The 25,175-nt window shown below is 44.0% G+C and overlaps 1 protein-coding gene across 8 annotated transcripts in view; it reads right to left on the bottom strand.

The window, feature by feature from the left end:
* ascc3 (activating signal cointegrator 1 complex subunit 3) overlaps window positions 1-25,175 on the bottom strand; it is a 203,058-nt gene that overhangs the window by 8,468 nt on the left and 169,415 nt on the right. For all 8 annotated transcript variants that reach the window (XM_015949512.3, XM_015949510.3, XM_015949509.3 and 5 more), the window contains exons 31-37: window positions 23,688-23,825; window positions 22,815-22,935; window positions 22,547-22,679; window positions 20,326-20,451; window positions 13,885-13,996; window positions 13,661-13,795; window positions 6,797-7,021 (exon numbers count right to left, since the gene is read on the bottom strand). In XM_015949512.3, the coding sequence (XP_015804998.3) occupies window positions 6,797-7,021; window positions 13,661-13,795; window positions 13,885-13,996; window positions 20,326-20,451; window positions 22,547-22,679; window positions 22,815-22,935; window positions 23,688-23,825 (990 nt within the window). The remainder of the gene's footprint in view (window positions 1-6,796; window positions 7,022-13,660; window positions 13,796-13,884; window positions 13,997-20,325; window positions 20,452-22,546; window positions 22,680-22,814; window positions 22,936-23,687; window positions 23,826-25,175) is intronic.

Here is a 25,175-nt window from a genome sequence, read left to right as displayed (position 1 = left end):
TTACTGAACGTGAACGTTTTACATTTAGAGACAGATTTGAGGGTCAGCAAAAGTATTAAAAAGTAGTAAATTTTACTTAAGGATTGCTGTATATACCCTGCCCTGGAAGAGCTGGCACAAGTCGCTGGGGAGAGGGATGTCTGGGCCTCTCGACTTGGGCTGCTGCCCCCGTGACCTGACAAGCGGATGAAAATGGATGGATGGATGGTCTTTATTAGATGTCTTAATTCTAATAAAGACTTAAGGTTAGGTTCTATCAATAAAAGTATTGTATCACTCAGGTAATTCCAGACATAGTGTTAAGGTTCACTTTAGGGCTGCAACAACGAATCGATAAATTCGATGAAAATCGATTACTAAAAGCGTTGCCGTTGGCAACGAATTGCGTCATCGATTCGTTGTGTCGCACAACTCTTCCAAAAGCGCCCCCCCTTCCCGCCCGCCGTTGCGCGCAGACAGATCAGCGCGAGGGAGAGCCGGCAGTTGTTTGGAAGAGGAACATGGCAGAAGCAGCGAGAGTCAAAAAAGTAAAAGCTTTTTAAGTTTGGATGCATTTTCAGTTAAATCAGGCGAAGACATGCGTTACCTGCAACGTTTAGGTCAGACTTGGCATGGCACGGGATGATGCAGCGTCTTAAACGCAAGCATGTCGGGATCATCAGCAAGGAAGGAGAGAACTCTGTGTCCGGGTAAATTAAAAACTTTTCAAAAGTGATTCATCCAAGTCCCGGATTATTACACAGGCTAGACATGCCCTAAGCTCGTAAAAAAAAGAGTCTAAAGTCGTGAGCGCGACGCTTATTAGATGAGCGGGGGGACTCGCGCTGCTGCGAACCGGTTCCAAGGCCGGATTAACTGGGCAATTGCCCAGGGCCCACGAACTCTAAAGGGCCCAGGGCACGAGCAAATTACTGTATCTATAATTTCCCGCTTTATGAGGACTATGGTGACCGTACGTTCCGTTTTCCCCGGACGTGTCCACTTTTCACTCTCTGTCCGGCGCGTCCGGACTGCGGGTTCTTGTATTGATTTAAATGTCCGGCTTTTCATCCAGGAGCAGGGATCGAATTATGGGGGAGCTGTATATCCTACACATCCAGGTGAACCGGAAAAAGTTTTCTATATTATATCATTTTTCGAAGGATCTTTCATGGCGGTTAAAACGAAGAGTCGGAGTACCCGGCCCAGAGGGTTACCGGGGTCCCACCCTGGAGCCAGGCCTGGGGTTGGGGCCCGTGAGCGAGTGCCTGGTGGCCGGGCTTTCGCCCATGGGGCCCGGCCGGGCCCAGCCCGAACCGGATACATGGGCTCGTCCAACTGTGGACCCACCACCCGCAGGAGGAACATGAAGGGTCCGGTGCAATGCGAATCGGGTGGCAGACCAAGGCGGGAGCCTTGGCGGTCCAATCCCCGGACAAGAAAACTAGTTTTTTGGACATGGAACGTCACCTCGCTGGCGGGGAAGGAGCCGGAGCTTGTGGCAGAGGTTGAGCGGTACCGGCTAGATATAGTCAGACTCACCTCGACACATTGCATTGGCTCTGGAACCCGAGACCTGGAGAGGGGTTGGACACTCTACTTTGCTGGAGTTGCTCCGGGTGAGAGGCGGAGGGCTGGGGTTGGCTTTTTGTTAGCCCCGAGACTCTCTGCCTGTGTGTTGGGGTTTACCCCGGGGGACAAGAGGGTAGCTTCCTTGCGCCTTCGGGTCGGGGAACGGGTCCTGACTGTTGTTTGTGCTTATGGGCCAAATATCAGTTCAGAGTACCCACCCTTTTTGGAGTCCCTGGGACGAGTGCTAGATAGTGCTCCATCAGGGGACTCCATTGTCCTGCTGGGGGACTTCAATGCTCACGTGGGCAATGACAGCTTGACCTGGAGGGGTGTGATTGGGAGGAACGGCCCACCTAATCTGAACTCGAGCGGTGTTTTGTTATTGGACTTCTGTGCAAGCCGCAGTTTGGCCATAACGAACACCATTTCGAACATAAGGATGCCCACCGGTACACTTGGTACCAGGGCAGCCTAGGTCACAGGTCGATGATAGATTTTGTAGTCGTATCATCTGACCTGCGGCCGTATGTTTTGGACACCCGAGTGAAGAGAGGGGCGGAGCTGTCAACTGATCACCACCTGGGGGTGAGTTGGATCAGATGGCAAGGGAACATGCCACGTAGACCTGGCAGACCCAAACGCATAGTGAGGGTCTGCTGGGAACACCTGGCAGAAGAACCTGTCAAGACGGTCTTCAACTCCCACCTCCGGCAGAGCTTTGACCACGTCCCGAGAGCAGTGGGGGACATTGAGTCCGAGTGGGCCTTGTTCCACTCTGCGATTGTCGAGGCGGCTGTTGCTAGCTGTGGTCGTAAGGTGGCCGGTGCCAGTCGTGGTGGCAACCCCCGTACCCGCTGGTGGACACCAGAGGTTCGGGGAGCCGTCAAGCTGAAGAAGGAGGCCTACAGGGCGTGGCTGGTCAGTGGGTCTCCGGAGGCAGCAGACAGGTACCGGATAGCCAAGCGGGGTGCAGCAGTGGCAGTTGCCGAGGCAAAATCTCGGGCGTGGGAGGAGTTTGGTGAGGCCATGGAGAAAGACTATCGATCGGCTCCAAAGAGGTTCTGGCAAACTGTCCGGCGCCTCAGGAGAGGAAGGCAGCAACTCGCTCACACTGTTTACAGTGGGGATGGGGAGCTGCTGACGTCAACTGAGGCTATAGTCGGACGGTGGAAGGAATACTTTGAGGAGCTCCTCAATCCCACCAATGCGCATTCCGAGGAGGAACCAGAGCTGGGAGGCCTGGGGATGGACTGTCCGATCTCGGGGGCAGAAGTTGCTGAGGTAGTCGAACAACTACACAGCGGCGGAGCCCCGGGGGCGGATGAGGTTTGTCCTGGGTATCTCAAGGCTATGGATGTTGTAGGGCTGTCATGGTTGACACGTCTCTACAACATTGCGTGGTCATCGGGGGCAGTTCCTAGGGAGTGGCAGACCGGGGTGGTGGTCCCCATCTTTAAGAAGGGTGACCTGAGGGTGTGTTCCAACTATAGGGGGATCACACTCCTCAGCCTCCCTGGAAAGGTCTACTCCAAGGTACTGGAGAGGAGTGTCCGATCGATAGTTGAATCTCAGATAGAGGAGGAGCAATGTGGTTTTCGTCCTGGCCGTGGAACTGTGGACCAGCTCTATACCCTTGCAAGGGTGATGGAGGGGGCATGGGAGTTTGCCCAACCAATCCACATGTGCTTTGTGGATTTGGAGAAGGCTTATGACCGTGTCCCCAGGGGCACCCTGTGGGGGACGCTCCAGGAGTATGGGGTGGGTGGCTTTCTGTTAAGGGCCATTCAGTCCCTTTACCAGAGGAGCGTGAGTTTGGTCCGCATAGCAGGTAATAAGTCGGACCTGTTCCCAGTGAGGGTTGGACTCCGCCAGGGCTGCCCTTTGTCACCGGTTCTGTTCATCACTTTTATGGACAGAATTTCTAGACGCAGCCGTGGTGTGGAGTGTGTCGAGTTTGGTGGCAGGAGAATCTCGTCTCTGCTTTTTGCGGATGATGTGGTCCTCCTAGCTTCATCCAGCTCTGACCTTCAGCTCTTGCTGGGTAGGTTCGCGGCCGAATGTGAAGCGGCTGGGATGAGGATCAGCACCTCCAAATCTGAGACCATGGTTCTCGACCGGAAAAGGGTGGCTTGCCACCTCCGGGTCGGGGGAGAGGTCCTACCTCAAGTGGAGGAGTTTAAGTATCTCGGGGTCTTGTTCACGAGTGAGTGTAGGAGGGATCGGGAGATCGACAGGCGGATTGGTTCGGCGTCTGCAGTGATGCGGACGCTGAGCCGATCTGTCGTGGGGAAGAGGGAGCTGAGCCAGAAAGCCAGGCTCTCGATTTACCGGTCGATCTACCTCCCAATCCTCACCTATGGTCATGAGCTTTGGGTAATGACCGAAAGAACGAGATCGCGGATACAAGCGGCCGAAATGAGTTTCCTCCGTAGGGTGGCCGGGCTCAGCCTTAGAGATAGGGTGAGGAGCTCGGACATTCGGGAGGGACTCGGAATAGAACCGCTGCTCCTCCGGATCGAAAGGAGCCAGTTGAGGTGGTTTGGGCATCTGGTCAGGATGCCTCCTGGACGCCTCCCCGGGGAGGTGTTTCGGGCATGTCCTGCCGGCAGAAGGCCCCCGGGTCGACCCAGGACACGTTGGAGAGGTTACATCTCCAATCTGGTCCGGGAACGCCTTGGGGTCCTGCCGGAGGAGCTGGTGGACAAGGCCGGGGAGAGGACGGCCTGGAGCTCCCTAGTTGGGATGCTGCCCCCGCGACCCGGACCCGGATAAGCGGAGGAAGACGACGACGACGACGATATCATTTTTGGACTCTTTTGAGCAGAGAGCGGCACAGCGCATTTTTGCGCAGCGATCCAGACAGCTGCTTCCAGCGCACGGTCCATTCTCAAAGTGGCGCAACCAAAAAACTATAATTAGCACACGATCGTTCATGTCTGCACATGTTCTCTATTTTCTGTCTTATTTGTGCCTGCAGCGCTCTGCTACTGCGGAGCTCATCACCTGTGCTGCGGTGATTTCACCTCACGCAGCATCGAAAACGCGCTCTGCGCTTTGCGGTCAGGAGATCCCTTTGATCTGCTCAGAAGTAACTGATGAGGTGAAAAAGTAAGAATCCAGACAACAGATTTTCTGGAGAATTAAGAGGAGATGCAGGAAGATGAGAGACAGACAGGACAGGAAAATAGTTAAATAAAAACAAAACAAAACAAAGTGTTGAAAAGTAAAATGTAGGTAGATTTACCTCCACTACACATTTTTACCTGTATAAAACAATAAGTTACACACATTTAATATGTATAAATTTGATACTATTCAGGTCACCTTCAACACTCAGTCACACACCCAGGGCCGTTTCAAGTCATTTTGGGGGCCAAGGCAAAATGCCCCCCCATAACTGGACTCCCCAGAAGCCTCTGTGTAATTCATACCCTCTCCAGTAGTGTTAGTTATACAGCGTTTATAAAAGCCCCTCAGGCATTACTGACATGTTCTAATATTATCAGATGAAAAACTAAATTATCAGACATGCTGTCTCATCTGCTTCTTTTCTAAACTTGCGTCATTTTTGGAAATAGTGATCAATTTTGATTAATTCACAGCCTATGTTTAATTACATTTAAAAATTAGTTGTTTGACATCCCCAGTTATAATAAATGTCTACAGATGAGATTAAACAAAACAGATGAGAATTGCCCTTAAGCTGTTTAATTGGACCAAGCATTTTAGGTCACAGATAGATGTAGCTTAGGGTCTCTGTCTATACACCTTATAAGACAATTTAGGTGATGGCATGTTGGTTTTCTGCTATTGAACTGTTTTCTAATAATGTTGTGTTAAATAAAGTGAAGGAAGGAGAGAAATAACGTTTCCCTAGCAGTTTTAAAAAATTTCCCCATGTAATCCGATTAATCGATTAATCGTGTCGAGACCCCATCCGATTCATCGATTATCCAAATAATCGTTTGTTGCAGCCCTACAGCAGTCTCAGTGATCTGTGTTTTTACTGATGAGGGAGCAGGATGCACCAACACTTCCCCGGTAAAAGCAACCGTTTACAGCAGTGACGGCTGACTATCGGTCCCTCTAGCACCAACTGTCCTCCATGCATGTGCACATTAGTGCACGTCCACAGATAATTCATCACTATTTATTGGTAACAGAATACAGGGCAGTTTTTCTTCCTGTAAAAATAAGTCACCCTATGACTGCGTCTATGAAACAATAACCAGTGTTGTGATCGAATGCGTTCATTAAACGATTGTTCGTGAATTTGTTCGTTTTTTCCGTGAACGTGAACTGAACTCGTTCGTATTTTGTCTGATGAACGTAAAAGTGCGTTCGTCCTGGCGTGCGTGAACGGGTTTATGAACGCGTTCTTTCGCCGTTCTAGCTCCAGATCTCCACGGAGCTTTTCCGGAGCTAAATCCTAGCTAAAACATCCTGTTAACCATAGAGTTTATAAAAAGTAGAACCCACAAATGCGGCCCAACATAGGCCGTAGCGGTTGGTGTGGCGTCTACTACTCTATGTCTATGCTGTGTGCAGGAGTCATTCAGAAAAATTGAAACGGGACTGAAACATTATACATTTTTTAAATGTTTTGTACTTTAAATATTACACTTTGAGTTTGCTACCTCAGCCTGCCTCCTAAGACAGTTTAATAATTTCCCATTAAAATAATGTTTTCCTCATGTTATTGAGAATATACTGTAGGGTAAAAACTGCAGCTGAGTACACACACACACACACACACACACACACACACACACACGCACACACGCACGCACGCACACACACACACACACACACACACACACACACACACACACACGCATGCACGCACGCATGCACGCACACACACACAGGAGAAAAAAGAACTATGAACTAGTTCGTTTTTGAAACAATGAACTTAGTTAAAAACTGTTTTAATTATGAACTAAGAAACAAATTAGTTTGTTTTAAAATGTATGAACTGAATTTTGAGCTAGTTCGTTTTTTTAAACGAACTTTCCCAACATTGACATAACAAACACGACTCTGGATGTTGTTCTCTACTTTTAAAAGTTGCTTTCTTTCTGTTTCTGTGTGCTGACCTTTGGGTTCTGCTGGCTTCTTAGACCGACCGGTCTACGCTGGTCAGCTTCCAGACACAGCTGGTAATAATTCTCTAACACAAACATCATTGCTGTTGCAGACAAAACTGTGACAAGCTGTTGAGTCTCAGCTGCCAGGTGAACTCTACCTGGCAGATCCGAATGGCGTTGTCCAGCACCGTCTTGGTGTCTGTGGTGTAGTCACTGCAGGGGAGCTGGGCGTGGCTGAAGTGGGCCTGCAGCAGCAGGTGGGCTTTGGTATGGGCGCTGTCGAAGGAGTGAGGGTTGACCTGTAGAGGGAGCTGCTGAGCCATCTGGCTGTTGAGCTGGTCTTCGTTGTGTCTGACAGGCAGCTCAGCATATTCCTCTGCATCCTGAAACACACGCAGAATCTGAGAATCTGTTCTCCAACAGCTGCATGTAGTCACTCTGCTGCTTACTGCTCTTCACCCAAGAGAAAATCTTTTCATTAATCCTGATGATGGACAAATCCTGAACTACCAATAATGCTAATAAACTTCATCAACCAGCTTTTTCTTTTTCTAGACATATGATATTTATCTACAGATCTGCAGTCCCCCCTAAACTAGATCTAATGGAATGGAACTGAGGGAAAACATCGGTAAACACGCTGCAACTGACGCGCCAGTCAGCTCGTTTTCCTCTTTGCTCACTTCTGCACTTGAGCTGTGAAATGTGAGCTGGCAGCAGCTTGTTGTACTGCTAACCACCAACACACACTAGTGCACAAGCTTTGCTATGAGGCAGAGGCTACATCTCATCCCCTAGAGAAACTTTCTGAAGTCAACACAAGAATCTAAAAACAGGTTCTGTGGCAGATGTCTGAGAATCTACACCAGCGTCATTCCATCAACCTCTCCATCTGGGCTTAGATACACTCTAAACATCTACTTTAACACAAAGTTTAGCCTGAGTGGAGAAGCAGACACAGACACGAACAGTTTGGGAGTTTTGCTCTAGCATGTAACAAACAAAAATAACAATGAAACACGTGACCAATAAAACCTTCACCTCCACCAAGCTTGACATGTTTTACTTAGAGAACGTGTATTTACAGCATGCTGATGTTCACCAGTCTGACTAATAGAACAGACAAAGTGAAGATGAGAAAGCAGCTGGGTCAGTAGAGTGATCACCATCACCCATCCATCCTGGTTTTAGTTGAGGCTGTCAGTTCTTCTTTGTTGTTGGTTGTTCTACTAAAAGATGCATGGGCACGAATAGCTATTTTCCTCTAATTCACTTGTGTTGAACTTTCTTTAATGTGGTCCCATCAACAGGCTGTGCAGGAGACATTTGTCATGACCATCCCCCAGCTCCGACTGTTAGGGCTCCATCCATCACAAAGAGAAGCCAGTTACAGAAAACCAGGACCAGAGCAGGGTGGGGGCTGGGGTGGGGAAGACGTTGGGAAGGACCAAAGAGATAAACGACAGGAGTACCCATCGGGGGGAGGCAGGGGGAGACAGTTCAGTGTATTGAAGGCATTACAGGCTCATGGGTAAAAGTATTTTACATTTCCTGTTACTTCAGATTTGAACTTTATTTTATTTTTAAGTGTTTTTCTTCCTTGAAGCAGCTACAATGGCGTTCTACTGAGCTGTGGTGGTTTCCTGGTGAGAGCCATCGGCCGGCGCACATCTGCCAACCATTAGACACACACTCCCTCTCCTGATAATATTTTAATTTCATTGTGTGCTACTACTAGTTCATCTGTTGATTAATTATAGATTCACTCAGATAAAGACGATAAAGTTAATCTCTTACTAAATATAATATCTACTAAGAATTCACAATGTAGCCATAAAAACACTACTTGGTAAATATGTGGTGTGTGTGTGTGTGTGTGTGTGTGCGCGTGCTCTGTCTTCTCAATTCCCAGTTATTCATGGCAGATGGCTGCTTATACTGAGCCAGGATCCTCTGGAGGTTTCTTCCTGTTAAAAGGGAGTGTTTCTCTCCACTGTCGCTACATGCTTGCTTAGTATGAGGATTGCTGTAAAGTCTGACACAAGTCTGGCTTGATGCAATCTGCTGGGTTCCTAATAGTGGAAACTTTTACTTAATTGGCAAAATGAACTGAAATCAACTGGAATGTTTTACTTTGTGAAGTGTCTTGAGGCGAGTCTTGTTGTGATTTGGTGCTGTATAAATAAACTGAACTGAAAACTATTCATGGTGTATTTAATGGTCTGAACACATAACCGAAGGGAAGGAGAGTGATCCATGGTGTTGCTCACTCGCTCGCCCCAGACTTCCCTCTCTCCAGCCACTTGGACAAGCTCTTCTTGTTATTTTGGTCACTACCCAAAGCTTGTGAACATAGAAGAGGGTTGGAACATAGATCAACTGGTAAATAAAGAACTTTGCCTTCCAGCTCATCTCTCTTCACCATGACAACTGGTACAATGTCCACATCAGTGCAGGCGCAGCACCAATCCACCTATCGATCTTGAGCTCCATCTTTCCCTCTCTTGTTAACAAGATCTCGAGACACTTTAACTCCTCTACTTGAGGCAGAACCTCATCCATGACCTGGAGAAGGTATTCTACTCTTTTCCAACTCAAGACCATGGTCTCAGATTTGGAGGAGCTTATTTTCATTCCAGCTGCTTCACACATAGTTTAAGGTCTGATGAAGCCAACAGGACCACATTATGTACAAATACAGAGACCGGATCCTTAAGTCACCAAAACGGATCCCCTCAACACCTTGGTTGTGCCTAGAAATCCTGTCCATAAAAGTTATGAGCAGAATTGGTGACAAAGGGCAGCCTTGGCAGATTTCAGCTCTCACCAGGAACATGCCTGACTTACAGACAGAAAAAGCGGACACGATCAAACGCCTTCTCCCAGTCCACAAAACACATTTAAACTCCCACGCACCCTCCAGGACCCTGTTAAGGGTATAGAGCTGGTCCAGTGTTCCAGGGCCAGCACTAAAACCACATTTCCCCTCCTGAATCTGAGGTTCGACTATCTGGCGGACCCTCCTTTTCAGAACCCCAGTATGGACATTACCAGAGAGGCTTAGAAGTCTGATTCCCTTGTAGTTGGAACACACTCCGCAGTCCCCCTTTCAAAGTCTGACGATTAAAATAAAGTTCACAGCAGATCCAGGACTAAGGACATATTTTAGAGGGGACTAGGGGTGTGTCGATTCACCATTTAATTGAAGCATGAGCTTTTCCCTTTAGATAATGCGATGGTGGTGTAAAAAGGTTGTGGGGGCAATCTCATGGATTTCCCCTTTAGCTTGAAAATAACTTGTTTTTAATGCTACATGATGCCACATTCCTTACGTTTTTTTTTTCACAAGCTGCTCCAAAAGGTGTTAGTTCATCACAGTCTCCCATAAACTGTGTGACGATATGAGTTTCAGATCTAAAGATCAGAAGCTCAGCATCTCTGCATCGTTCCAGTTTGCTGTCTCAGCTGATTCTCTTTACAAAAGCAAAACAGACCGCCTGTGTTTACTTTCATCTTCATTAGTTGTGTTTTTTCTGCAGATTTCATGCTAAAGTATGTTTGGTCAGTGTTCAGTTTTACATGAATAGCAAAGTGGAGTAAAAGGTAATGGGTGACTTTAATTTAAGTGCAGTGAATTAATTAGAAAGTTTGAAAAATCGACGACGTGAGAAAAAATACCTACATTGTAAAAAAGATGCATCAAAACCAGTGGTTCTGGCTTAATAGTGGAATCGTAGGACCCTGAATCGAAATAGAATCGTGAGGTACGTAAAATGACCAGTGTTGGGAGTAACGCGGTACAAAAGTAATTAATTACTGTAATGCATTGCTTTTTGCTGTAATGTGGTAATGTAAGGCATTACAGGGAAAGAAAAGGGTAATATTTACTCGGTACAATTGTCAGTAACGCGGGAATTACAATGCATTTTTAAACCCAGAATCAAGATGTGTTTCTTAAAAATTCAAATTGCGGGAAACCCGAAAAAAGTTCCAGTATCTGCATATATTACGTCATTTATGGACTCAGCTTTGCAGGCAGAGAGGACGCAGCAGTAACGGCTCAAATACTCCAGCTGCATCATGCGCGCGGCCGCTGTAACATTCACAAAATCGCTCCACTAAAACAAAATAATTCACCTGCGATCGTTCATGTCAGTGCATGTTCTCTGGTATTCTGTACTTTTCTGACGTGCTTTGCCTCAGCTGAGTTAATCTGGGCTCCGGTGATTTCAACTCATTGCTGCTGGAACGCCGCGCATGTGAAGATCCCTTTGGCTGATTAGTTAGAAAGTAGGAAATCTAGGAAACAGTTTTTTCTGGAAGACGGAGAGAACATGCAGCATGCAGGACGGTTAGAGAGAGAAAGGGCAGGAAATTATTCAAATAAAATCAAGAAAACAAAACAAAGTGCTTGAAAAGAAAAAATGTAGGTAGATTTATCCCCAATACACATTTTTACCAGTGAAAAGCAATAATATACATAAGCATTTAATATTTATACATGTGATAGAATTAGGGATGCACCGATCAGGTTTTTTGCTGCCGATCACCGATACCGATATCAAAGAATGCTGATCACCGATACCGATCACCGATACCGATCACGTGGATTGGCCAGAAATTTTCTACAACATTATAATGATTGCTACAAACTACATAATCTGGGAATAAAGGAAATGTAACCTAATCTAAAATGGTTTGTATTAGGGTTGTCACGGTGTGAAAATTTAACCTCACGGTTATTGTGACCAAAATTACCACGGTTTTCGGTATTATCGCGGTATTTTTTTTAAACGTGCTACATTTTCACACAATTAAATAAACCCTGTATGTCAGGAAATATTGTCCTCAGTTTGTGTCTAAATTTTGCCTAAAATGTGTTATTTTGTAATTATGTTGTTTATTTGTTTACATTTTTCCCCTTTAGTCTTTAAAATACCAATATTTGCCCATAACTTTGTATTTTATGTCTGTTTGATGTCATCATTTAAAAATATTAGATCAGATGATACTCAGTACTCAAGTAGCCTTCTAATCAGATACTTTTTTTTTTACCCTTACTTGAACAATCCGTATTTCAGGAAAATATTGTCCTCGGTTTGTGTCCTTCCAGTGAGCTTTACAGATGTGGGAAAATGTCATCAGGCAGTAATCATTGTTAAATTCATAATTATTCTCGGAGAGAGACCAACTCTTATCTGCCCCTGGGAGCCCCGTAATGCGTAGCGTCATTTCAACATGGCGGTGTCCGCGACACGGTTTATATGCAGGTAGCGGCGCTGCGGCTGCTTTATATAGCGACTCATTGCATTCTCCCTCAACCCAAATCCTCGGATCACGCATTTGAGCTAAAACGCTAACGTTAACTTGCCTTGCGTTGACTGTAGAGTTGTGGGTGATGGTCACGCAGATGTGTCATGAGATAAGAAGCGTTGCTGCCTTTCACAGACACTTTTTCTGCACGTGCTGCAAACAGGATAGCCGTCTTCTATAAACTCCCTCGGCATTCTTCAAATATCTAAAATATGCCCGTACTTCCGACTTTGTCTTCTTTGAGGGATAATAAATGTCCTCCTGAGCGCTGCCGTCTCCTCCTTTGACCATTATTTCAGCTTTAGCTTCAAGAAAGTTTTGTTGTAAACAAAGCGTGTATGTGCCGCCGGCAACTTCTGCAGATGATACGGTGGCTGGTAAGGGTCACCGCGCCTACACCGCAGCCACGGTAAACCCACCAAGATAATATAGTTTTTTTAAAAACAAGACGGTTATTATTGTCAACTTTTTTTTTTTTTTTTACCGGGGTTTAGCGCTACACTGGTTACCGTGACAACCCTACCTGATCGGTTTGCTTTGATCTATTTTGAAAATTCCGATCAAAACCGATAGGGGCGCTTTCGGCCGATTACGATCAAATGCCGATCCATCGGTGCATCCCTAGATAGAATCAGATCACCCCAGAAGTCAGTCCCACATCCAGGGCCGTATCAAGGCATTTGGGGACCAAGGCAAATAGGCTTGGAGCCCCCACCACCTCACTCGCCGCTCAGTTAATCTAAGATGGCAGCGTGTTGAGAGTACATTTTGTTGTTGCATTTATTACATAAACAATCCTTCTAAAGAACTGTTTTTAACAGCAATCCTAGCTCAGACACCACATCACCTTCCACCGGATGTGTCATGAGTTCACCAGGCATCAGATTACCAAACTCATACTGAAGTTGTTTTGTTGAAAGTAACTTAGAGTAATGCAAAAGTAGTGTAATGCCTTACATTTTAAAATCAGTAATATTGTAATGTAATGAATTACTTTAAAATGAGGGTAACAAGTAATAAATAATGCATTACAGTTTTGAAGTAACTTGCCCAACACTGAAAATGACACACCCCTAGAGGAGGCTGTGAGGTCCCATTAGAGACAAACAGCCACTGAACAAAAGGCTTTCTCTGAAAGGCCGGTTTGATCTGGAACAGCAACTGCAGATTAGGATTAGCATTCCTGCTATAATTCCGGAATATTTACATGCATTGATGTTTGAGTAGATGTTCATTCATGTGCACTGTCCCTATCAACTAAATGAATTAACAAATGGATGAATTTATGATTTTTTTCATGTGGAAAAAATCTCTAAAACAAATAATGAACCTAGCTAAAAATGGCTTGGAACTTATTTTAAGGTATACTGACAATCGTATCATTTCCTAAACATATGCCAGCTGTAAATGTTCTCTGGTGATTTTATGCTTTGGTATTTTAGAATGCATTGAATGTATCGTCTCTTATGTAGCGTAATTGATTAGACACGTGCCAAAATAAACAGAAATCTGAGCTGGTTTCTATCTGGCTCTCAGAAAGGAGCTCAGTTTTTGTTTTCCTGCTGAAAGACAGGGATCTGTAACACCGGGTTATACAAGTGGGGTACCGGGCTACTACATCTAGGGATATTCTTAACAGGTTCCCCCTTTTAACCACCTCTAGTACTAAAGTAGGTGACACAGCTTAGCATTTTCTAAGTGAAACTCACTGTTAGGATTGAGAGCAGCTCTGGGATGGGAAGCTCAGCTTTTATTCGTTCCTTGAACACGCGGATGGTCTGATGCTTCAGGTAGTAATAGGAGGCAATGCGACCATACGTCAGTGGCTCAACTGTTCGATCATCCTGGAGCATAAATGGAAACGTTTTAGTAAATAAATAGGTTGCACATCGTGGAAAACCTAAATACCTTATAACACTACAAACACACATACCTCTTTAATCTCAATGCAGTAAGAGCACTCCAGGTCCCGCAAGCTCCTCTCCACCAAACCAGATAGATACTTGTTCACGGACTCATGGCTGATGTCTTCTAGGCTGTAGTAACTGAGAACATAGAAAACCCAAAGTCAAGACTAAACCGTTCACCATTCTGACAGCTGGCTTTGAACTTAGACATGCTGATGGTCTTGCTCCTCACAACATGGCCTCCAGACTGGTAGAGCTGAGAACTCAGCGTGTTGCCAGGCCAGCCTAGAGCTATAATTTTTGTAGTGAGAGGAAAGCAGTGATGATGAGGAAAGGGAGGTGTTTTGGGCACATCCTGCCAGCAGGAGTCCCCCAGGTCAACTCAGGACCCAGGACCAACACCTGGGGATCCCGCCAGTTTGTCTGGTGGAGGCTGCTGGGGGGCATTTGGACCCCTCTGGATAAGATGCTACCCCTTTGACCTGAACCCAGATAAGAGTATAAAAACAGATGCTGACATGATAAGAAGTCAGGAAATAAAATATCTTTATAGACTTATAAGATTCACATACAATATTTACCATTTCTCCTCAGAAAATCGTTTTGTCTTTCAGTATAGAAAAGTTAAATTTAGACTTTAACTCTTAAAAATATATCATATGCTAACAAATCATAAAATTAAATGGGAAAAAACACGAAAGTAGGAAAATTCTCATAATTTTCATTACTTGTCTTCCAGAACATAAGGCTGGGGGGGGGGGGGGGGTAGGCAACCTCCTGGTGGCCAGGCTTTCAACCATGGAGCCTGACCAGGCAAAGCCTGATGAGGAAGCACTGTGTGACAGTGGTGGCCGAAGGCAGGGATCTTTGTGTAGGACGCGGGCAGTAGAGGGCGATGATGTCCTCTGCTGCCAGCGGATAAAAGGCAGTGACGCCACCAACACTGGAAAGCTCTGATGGCGGCTAGAGATACTAGATGAAACATGCCATATCATGTGGAAATGGGTGCTGGAGAGCACTCCTTCCACTGACTCCCTCATTCTGCTGGGGGACTTTAACACTCACATGGGCAATGGCATCGAGACCTGGAGGGGTGTGGTTGGGAGGAATAGCCCCCCTGATCTGATCTGAGGCCCAACTGTATTGTGAGGGTCTGCTGGGAACATCTGGCAGAGTCTCCTGTCAGAAGGAGCTTCAATTCCCACCTCCGACTGAAATTCCAAAACGTTCCATGGGAGGTAGGGGACAATGAGTCCAAGTGGGCCCCGTTCCATGCCTCCATTGTCGAAGCAGCTGACTGGAGCTGTGACCACGGGGTCAAGTGTGGTGCCTATTGTGGTGGCAACTCCTGAAACCGCTGGTGGACACCAGCAGTTAGGGATGCTGCCAAGTAGAAGAACAAGTCCTATAGGGTCTTTTGACCTGTGAAATTCCAGAGGCAGCTGATAGATATCTGCCGTCCAAGTAGAATGCGGCTCAGGTGGTCACAGAGGCACAACCTTGGGCGTGAGAGGAGTTCGGTGGGACCATGGAGCAAACCTTCTGTACGGCTTCCAGGAGATTCTGGTCCACCATCCGGCACTTCAGGTGGGGAAAGTAGTGCGCTACTCTATACCCTTAGGGGGGGTCCTGGAGGGTGCGTGGGAGTTCGCCCAACCAATCTAAATATGTTTTTTAGATTTGGAGAAGGAGTTCAAACGCATCTCTTGGGGGGGCCCTGTAGGGGGTATTTTGAGAGTATGGCATACCAGGCTCTCTGACACAGGATGTTAGGTCCGTGTATGACCGGTGTCAGAGCTCGGTCTGCATTGCCAGCAGTAAAGCTAGTTTTCCATGAGCACTACTCAGTAACTCAGACCGATGCAGCTCGGCCCGAACACTGTTCACAAGGGCATGGTTCAGTATTTTCTCTCTACTTTCTCCCCTACTTTTAGCCCCTGCTCCGTTGAGGTATCTGGCAAGAATGAGTTGCTCCAGCATCGCCAAGTGGCTGGGGAGAGGGAGGTCTGGGCCTCTCTGCTTAGGCTCTTAATGCATTTTAACAAAGAATATCTTAATGACAACCACAGAACACAACAAATGTTGCAGCTAGCCTGGGATCACGAATGAAGCAGCAGCTGAAAGGTGTGAGTGCTGTATTTAATGTAAAGTATTACCTTCATTGCAGACACTTCACATGTTAATAGCACAAAGCACTGAGCTCCAAATGTGTTTATTACCACACACATTTCACAGCTCTTTATTGATGCCTGTCTGATTAAGTCATGGCCATATCAGCACCGCCAGACTTCCGGTGGCACAGTGAGTCAATAGTTAATGATTCCCACGAGGCTCCGTGGCTGTGCTTGTATGTGTTGTAGGAATTAAAGGCTAAAACAACAGCGATTTATTACTTGACACAGTTGCAATAAAAAGAGGGTATGCATATAAAGGAGCAGTATGTAACACTAGTGTCAAAATTCATGTAAGAAGCAGCTTCATTTACAGGTGCTGCTGAATAAATAACCATTGCAGTCAGGTTGCTGCATCGAGTCTGCTTTGCTCTACACACTGCAGCAGGATTATGGCAAGCCACTGTAGCATGTAATTCACAAATGTGTCTGTGAACATAATTTAAACTAGATTATTGCTGACCCCTACATAATATGTCACCATTGCATTTTTAGCAGTAGAAATGAAACGTTATTAGCATTTCCAGTAGCTTACTACTGAACATGTTAATAAAATAGTCTACATTACGTTTTACTGATCATAGTTAAATTACAGATATGTTTAGATTATAGCATGTTGTTTTGCACACTACTGAACTGTTTCTAATCATGTTCTGTTGTTAAAGTAAAGGAAGGAGAGAAAAAAAACATTTCTCTAGCAGTTTTAAAATTTTCCAGTTTAACCAGATTAATCAAGTCGAGACCCCATCCGATTAATCGATTATCCAAATAATCATTTGCTGCAGCCCTAATAATGAGTAAAAATCGTTACCGATATTTTCCAATATTACATTTTCAGGCCAATATCGGTCGATATTAATGTTAGACCAATAATATCGAACATCCTTTCCTGAAGCCTCCTGAAGTCACGTAACCCGAATGAAGCAGTAACACTTTATGGCAATCCAGGTTTATACATCTTATGACAGACGAGCTAGAGATGGTTAGCATTTATCGTATCATGTTCATCAAGCCTTCAAAGAAACAAAGAAAACGTTAATATGATGAAACAAAAAAGAGAAAAAGGACGTCTGACTGAAAGAGGAGTCAACATCGAGAAGCAAGAGTACGGAGAAAAGAGGAGAGGATTTTTGTCTCATGTTCAAATAAACGTTTCAATCAATTCAAATTAAATTGAATAAATATCCTGTCTATTTAATGTTTTAGATATATCTCCAACCTAATTCCTACTAGTGCAGTTATTATGTACGTATATCCTTCAGTATAATTAATATCTACTAGTAGCCTGTGTTGTGCTAGTTACTGAAAAAGGAACTAGTTACAGTAATTAGTTACCTTATTATAAAAGTAACTGTTTCTTTGTTGATTAACTGTTTCTTTGTTGATTACTTGCACCCAAAAGTAATGCTGTTAGAGTTAAATTACTGGAACATCAAGTCCCGTCTCCTGTAAGCAGAGGAAACACAAACATTGGGTCCCCCAAGGGCCAGTGTGACCCAACAAGCAAAAACAAGGGTGGATGCTGAGTTACTTCAGTTGAACTGGTTAAAACCAGAACATTTATTTTCTACATCCTGCAAATCAGTTGTAATCAGGACTAAAAGTCAAAAGGCAGCACAGTCCCAAATTATGTTCTCTGTCATGTTGCAGAATTTTTGCAAACATCCTACTGGTACTGGTAACAGTGTTGGGAGTAACTCTGTTTAAATATAACGGCGTTACTAACGGAGTTCTTTTTTAGGTAATGGAATAATCTAATTAATTACTTTTCCCACTGTTGCAACGCCGTTTCCGTTACTGGGGACGGAAGGTTGTGCGTTACTATGTGCTTGTCGAACGTTGAACAACAGTGTGAGGCTTTCTGACCGCCACACTTCAGCTGCAGCCAGGGAGAGAGAGGTGTCGGTAACGCACTTACAAACACGATGATGATTGGCCGGGTGGGCAGAGACCCTCACCGTTTCAGTCACTGCATGTTGTAGACACAACAGAGCAGTGATGGGAATAACGCCGTTTAAAATAACCACGTTAATAAAAAATATATTTTTTTTCAGTAACGAGCTAACTAATTTATTACAGTCTTTTATCAAAACGATCGTTTCTGTTACTGATAAGGAAATGCGTGCGTTAAGCAGCGCAGTGTGTTGAAGCTGTCATCAGCTGATCAGGAGCTAAAGAAGTAGATGCTTTCATCCAAGCGCATCACGGCCGTGAAGAACGAGGAAGACGTGATGAATAGTCTACAGCTGCAGGTGTGGATCTGCAGCCGTGCCCTTCTTAGCGTGACAGCGGGACGTCCCAAAGGTCCGCTCACCTGTTCACCGCTCAGACATCCTGATCTTCTACCTTCCTAGATCATCCAGCTGTAACCTGTTTCTGATCATGTCTTCAGTCCCGCTGTAACTGTGGTTGGGCCTGACCCAAGTTAGTAAATGTAAGTCCTCCATCAGGTTTGTGCCTCTTCTAGTGTCATTTTAAATGATTTTATTTATTTATTTATTTAACCATTACTAGATTACCAGCAACAGAAATGCTACTAATAACACGCAATTATGTGAAGCTGGAAAATTTAAAATGCTGTGCAAAATTTAATTCATTTCTGTAATTTACACTGAGAGACCATTTAAAGGCTCGGGAACCTTTACAGGTGTTTCTATTTGCAATTTTACATTTTAGCTGATTGGGGTCTTGTTAAATATCACACAGTGACCTTTAAATAGTCTAGATTAGTGTAATGCTCCTGTTAGTAGTTCCTCCTGTTAAGTGCTTATTTATTTAAATTATTCAGGTTTATAAAAAAATTTGGACATCATTTTACTATGTTCCAGTCATTAGTCATTTATATTTCACTATTGTAGTAATTCTTGCATGCTTTAATGAAAAAAGTAACTAAGTAGATATTTTACTTGGTAATTAGTTACTTTTATAATCTTGTAACTCAGTTAGTAACTGAGTTACTTTTTTGACAATGTAATCAGTAACTATAACTAATTACATTTTTAAAGTAACGTTGCCAACACTGCTGGTATATACTTCTGTTCCCGCTCACAACCAGTATGCCTCCATGTTGGCTGACGCCACCTTAAGATTCGCCCAACACAGCTCAGAGGAAGTTGTTGTGGTTTGTTTAAACATTCAAAAAAATTGATGCAGAACTAACTGGAATCCTGGATGATCAGTTTTGCTTTTGTTTGCAGCCAGCAGTTAAGGGCTGACAGCCTAGCAAATCCCAGGAGGTTGGAATGTTCTGGAATGGTCTCTGTTTAAGATGCTGGACAAAAAGCCTCTTAATAGGTGGAGGACAAAGAATAGGGCTGAGCGATTTCAGGCAAAGATCAAATTACAATTTTTCAGGTTGAAATTGTGATTTCAATGAAATTCATGAATTTCTCCAATTGCAGCTCCAGCCCCGTAGTCACAAAGAACAGTAACATTTACAAACATGACAGGAAATGACATCAAAACGTTAAAGGCTATACCTCTAATGGTGCAAAGATGAGAACTGTTTTCAACCTTTATTTTACCAGGTGAAAAGCTGAAAGACATTTTGTCATTTACAAACAAGACCTGGCTGAGAGGTCTTGGAAGTAGCGCCAAAAAAACCAAACTAACGTTAAGAAATGCTTTCAAACAAGCATGCAGAGTCGTCCTGTCATTGTTTTACAAAGGTGGGCCACCTGGATGTTTGCTTTTACTAAAACGCCACTGTAACACCCAACCTTGACACATTTTACACGCTTACCGAATTACCAGAACTCTGTGACTGTTTGTGCCATCAGAAAAAAAAAATCAAACAGAGTTTTAAAGGGAGAGACATTTCAATTTCAAGTCCTGATAGTTTTATTAATGTAAGTCCTTTTCTGCTGTTGCAGGAAGTGGGCGACCCAGCCTCTCCATCTCACATTCCCCAATGGTGCCAAGCGAGCGACAGAAAATAAGTAACAAATGACCACAGTTATCAACGCCACAGCAAAATAGAAAAACAAACAAATGCACTGCCGGTGCTCCACTCCAGCTCCAGCATCGGTTCCAGCTCCTGCAACCCTCCCCACTCACAGCATTTGCTGTTTTTAAAACCTGCAGAAAACCCCACCTGCGGTAAAGTGTTGGCACAACAGATCCTGGGTCAGTTAGAAGTGCTGCTTTGATGATCACGTGATTAAACTGATCTACAATGATCGAAGGTTCAGTCGTAGAGGAGAACATCAGTATGTTAAGATGCGTGTCTGCTTTGGCACTGATCTACACCGACGGCTGTTGTAGGTCTGGTGAACAGAGCGAGTAAGTTTTCCAAACCTGGGGTTCATCACCAGCCGTCTGAAGAAATACGTCCAAGTGATGTAGTCCATGGCGTCCTGTTTGGATGAGATGGTTCCAGCTGCAACCTCAGCATTCAGATGGTCTGACAGCACAGCGAGGAGGCTGGAGACGTAACACATATCTGAGTTTACTCTTCAATACAAACAATTCGTCATTCTATGCATCCAAGACAATGGTACACATTTGTTTCTGTGTTCTTTTCATTTTCTCCAGGCACTCTGTTCATGCCTTTAGCTGGGATTTATGACCAATTGTATTTTTAAAAATTATGTTGCTACTGACTTTAAAAACCAGCCAGAGGATCAAAAGAAAACTAAAAATCATTTCCAACATGTACTGGAGGCAAGTGAAGTTATGCTAGCACACGGCTAACATACCCAGGAAGTTTAAAGCTACCAAAGCATAAACATCAGAGAAGGCTCTGGATGCAGGGCGATGGACATGTCAGCCTAAAGAGCTGAAGGGGGAGAGACCAGCTTCTAATGCCACCAGCCTGCGGCTGGTCATGCTGCTCCTGATTAGAGCTCAGGAGGTAGGACTAAATATGGATGACTTTTGGCAGGTTGGGAAAGATCAACCATCCTCATTGAGAGGTCAGCTCAACTTCTCACTACTTATCTGTTTTTTTTACAGAACTATTGGGAGTCAAACTTCATTCTGTCTGCTGCTTTCATTGCTGCATAAATGTTAAAATACTAAGAATTTAGCTTACTTCATGTTTGTGAGGGTCTTTAAAGCCTCCAGTACTCAGATCACAGCTCTGAGAAATACCCGTGTCGCAGACTCCGCGGTTTTCAGGAAGATTTTCTTTTACAAGTTAAGAGAAGAGGCTGATGTGTTTTCTCAAACACTGCATCGGTCCAAGCAAGGCACGTTTAAAAAAATGTTGGTAACGCTTCCTTTTTCAGTCCCCTAATTACTAGTACCTACATGGTAATGACATAGTAAGTTAAAGTGTATCATTGTGTTCTGAGTTCTTTAACAGTTATTACCACGTAACTCAAGTTCAATTCTAGTATTTATTTGTATTAATCATTCCCAGTAAATACTGCTTTACACAATAATTACACTTAATTACAATTGTACACTTCAATTACACAATAATACACTTTAACTTAATATGTAATTACAATGTAAGTAATTACATAGTAATTACTTAGTAATTAGGGGACTGTAAAAGGATGCGTTACCAAAATTTCTTCCACTTTAGTAGTCGTGAGTAGAGCAGGGTTCTTTTGTGTGTGGCAGTGTAATCGGTGTACCAGGAAATCTGCACTGACAAAGGTTCCACCCTGCTTGAAATACAAGCTGTGTGTTAATTTTCATTAACTGGCAATTTTTTCCCCAATCAATCATAAATAACTTGTTAAATTCTGACCCCCATTATATACATATATGTATATATATATATATATATATACACACACCTATTGATGATATATGTGCTCCTCAGTTTCTTGGTTCTCAAAAAGACTCCAGTCGGAGCTCAGAGGCCGTGTGAAGGTCAAGTGTTAATTTCCTCCTGAGAGTGGCGATAGCTGGTCTGATGGGCCAACATGGGCCCATAGTACAGTCCTCAACTGCACCATGAGTAAGCCCAATGGGTGGGACTGACTAATGAAGGGAATTGGTTGGGCCGGGTCGGGCTCAGACAGCAGACAGGGAAAAGGGCACACCTCACACAGACACTATGCATCAGTGTTCATCCAGGATGTTATAAAAAAAAACTAAAGACAAAAAAAATAAAAACGTGTGTTCAGACGGGCTTGTGTTGTGGGTGATTATGTGGGGTGAGCCAGGTTTCAAGCTTCAAGTCCATCGGGCAGTCTGGTAGAACTTTCAGGGAGCTGAAGAGAGGTGCTGGGGAGGAGGAGGTCTGCGTGACAATGGATTTGGTGCCTCCTGCCATCCAGACACCTCCTGCATTTCTGATTAAGATCCTCACATTTTTCATGATCACTGAACCTTTAAGAGGGAGCTAGACACAGACCAGGACAAACAGCAGATTTTTGGGTTTCAGATTAGGCTCAGCACAGATTAGGACTGTTGGATCGAATATTGGCTGCTCTTGATACCCAGCAGATCATTCAGTTAGGGTTAAATGTGGTTTACTGTGAACTCAAAAAGGATTCTTCTGTAGACAAGAAAGCTGCGAGGCAAATAGCAAACATAATATTAACAAATATGAGTCTGTTACCTTGACTCAACAGGGAACGGTTCATAGAGAAACTTCTTGTAGAAGTCCTTCTTGATGTCATGGACCAGAATGACAGCTTTGCCCTGGTCATCGAACTGGGGACGACCAGCTCTCCCCATCATCTGCAGGACGTCTGCACGAAAACAAGCCCAGCTGTTTTTAAACATGCTGGACTGAAGCCTCGAGAAAAGCCAACAGAGAGAGTGTATGTGGGATCTTCACACACACTAAGGTGTCTTGGGTCTGAAGCACCTGTAGAGATGTTTACCTGTGATGGGATAGTCCACGTAGCGTCTGGATTTCCCATCGTAGTATTCAGTTCCTTTGACAACCACCAGGTGAGCAGGAAAGTTCACCCCCCAGGCCAGAGTGCTCGTGGCAATCAGAACCTGGTAACATAGATCAGGTTTTTACTTTGGTTTAAATAATAAACCAGAAAAGAACCAGAAACAAGTCTATGTGGACCTCTGGAATGTCAAAGGTCATCATGATCCAGACCACAGCCAAAGGGAAAAACTTTATCACACATTGATCTTTCCTTTTATTTAAGCAAGTAGAGCCTGTTAAAGGAAGAAAGGCTAAAGAACAGAAACAATTCCTATCAACTCACCAGTTTCATTTAAACCGATTTAAATCTGTTATGTTTTCACTCTAATCTTTATTCTTGCTGCTGCTCATCTTAGCCAGGTCTCCCTTGAAAAGGGATTTTTAATCTTGATGAGAGTTTCCTGGTTTTATAAAGGTTAAATAAATAAAATACTTTTATTATTACTTTACTAGTAGGGAAACATTATGTCTCCCCATGTTTTATTTTTACAGTGGAAACAATAAGGTGCAATAGCAATGATTTAAACTGATTGGTGGTTTTAGCCAAGGTTCCCTAATGAGGATGTTCCACCTCCTCTGGTTCTGAGCTTAGACCTGGGAACGGCTGATCTGATCTCAGCTCTGGTAGGTGTGGTGGATAAGGTGGTGCAGAATCAAACCAAGCATCAGGACAAAAACAGGGAACACAAAAACAAAGAAGAACACAAGATTCCAGGTGACTTAAGAGATTAAGCTGGACTTTACTTTGCTAACAAAATAAAACTACATGAATGTTTTTGTACTGGTCAGGAGCTGAACCACATGATTGTCTTACCTGGATCTTACAGTTCACAAACAGCTCCTCCACAGTCTTCCTGTCTCTCTCGTGAAGGCCTGCGTGATGCATACCAATCCCAAAGGCCAGCGTTAGCTTCAAGTTAGAGTCCCTCACTGTAGCAATGATGTCCTCTATCTGTGGACGTGTTGGATGGATCAGAGACAGACTACAGACTCACATCCTACTCAGTCATCCTCATGTAGGCATTTTGGTGAAGTGGATCATCATTTTCTTTTAACAAATGATAAAAATCATCATCTATATTTAAACTAGACAAAAAGCAAAATGATTTTGTGTGAGGTCGAGCCTCAATCTCAATCTCACCAGCTGCAGCTGTAGATGAAGAGCTTAAGACACTAAAGTGGACGATAACGTTTTTAGTTGAAATGAAATGTATTTGTACATATGACACATTAGCTACAGGTCCTACACCTGGCCAGGTATATGGAGCAGATGACAAATCTCTACAGCCGTGTGACTGCTGCACATTTTCTTGTTGCACCTCACTTGTAAAATGTCTTAATCATGTCTCAATTTGTTTGTAGTTTATCATCATTTTACCCTAAATTTGGTGACCAACTCCAACCACAGTTGTGTCACATTTCTCTGCTGGGGATAAATAATGTTCTGTTTGATCTTCATTTTATACTCATACCTAAAACATATTTTTTCAGACCCAATAATGTCTGCAGCTAATAAAAACTACAGCAGGGGTCAGACAGTAAAATAGCAGAGAATAGAGAAGCTTTAATGTGCAGGAAAACCAGTAAATTACATCTATGGAACTAGGATTGGGACAATATAACATTTAACTTGTACCATGTTTTGTAACTGTAACTTGTTTTGTAACACGTAACTCTTGTTTTGTAACATGCAACTTCTAGCAAGCTAGAATTGAGACAAAATGTTTTGTACTTATAGACTTGAGTTTTGTAACTGTAGACTGAGATTTGTGTTTTAAGAGTTGTGATTTGAAACTTGTACATTGACTGTTTGCTGCAAGTTACAAAATGAAAGTTTCATGTTATGTACCAAAGGTTACGTGTTACAAAACGAGAATTACAAGTAACAAAATGAAAGTTACAGTTACAAAGCTTGGTACAAGTTACATGAATATTGTCCCAATTCTAGTTCCATATACATCAACCATCCCATTGTAACTCTTCTGCCGAAGCAGCTGAGTGTGCTATGATGCTGAAGTGAACCCAGAACAATTAGAGCTTTGTTTTGGCGGATATTTGTGTTTATGCCCTCCCTTACTGCTACAGTTACAGTAAGGTCACCGTTGGTAGAACACCATGCCGTCATGGTTTCAAATAATGCATTGCACAAAAAGTTCCCCTGCTCAAGTCATCACATGTCCAGGCCCGTCTGCAGTTTGCCAATGACCACCTGGATAATCCAGAGGAGGCATGGGAGAAAGACATGTGGTCAGATGAGACCAAAATAGAACATTTTGGTCTAAACTTCACTCGCCGTGTTTGG

This window comes from Nothobranchius furzeri, chromosome 5 (genome assembly GCF_043380555.1).
Source record: "Nothobranchius furzeri strain GRZ-AD chromosome 5, NfurGRZ-RIMD1, whole genome shotgun sequence".
Classification (NCBI taxonomy): domain Eukaryota; kingdom Metazoa; phylum Chordata; class Actinopteri; order Cyprinodontiformes; family Nothobranchiidae; genus Nothobranchius; species Nothobranchius furzeri.
Note: the sequence above shows the minus strand (reverse complement) of the source record. Positions and strands in the feature narration are given on the sequence as shown.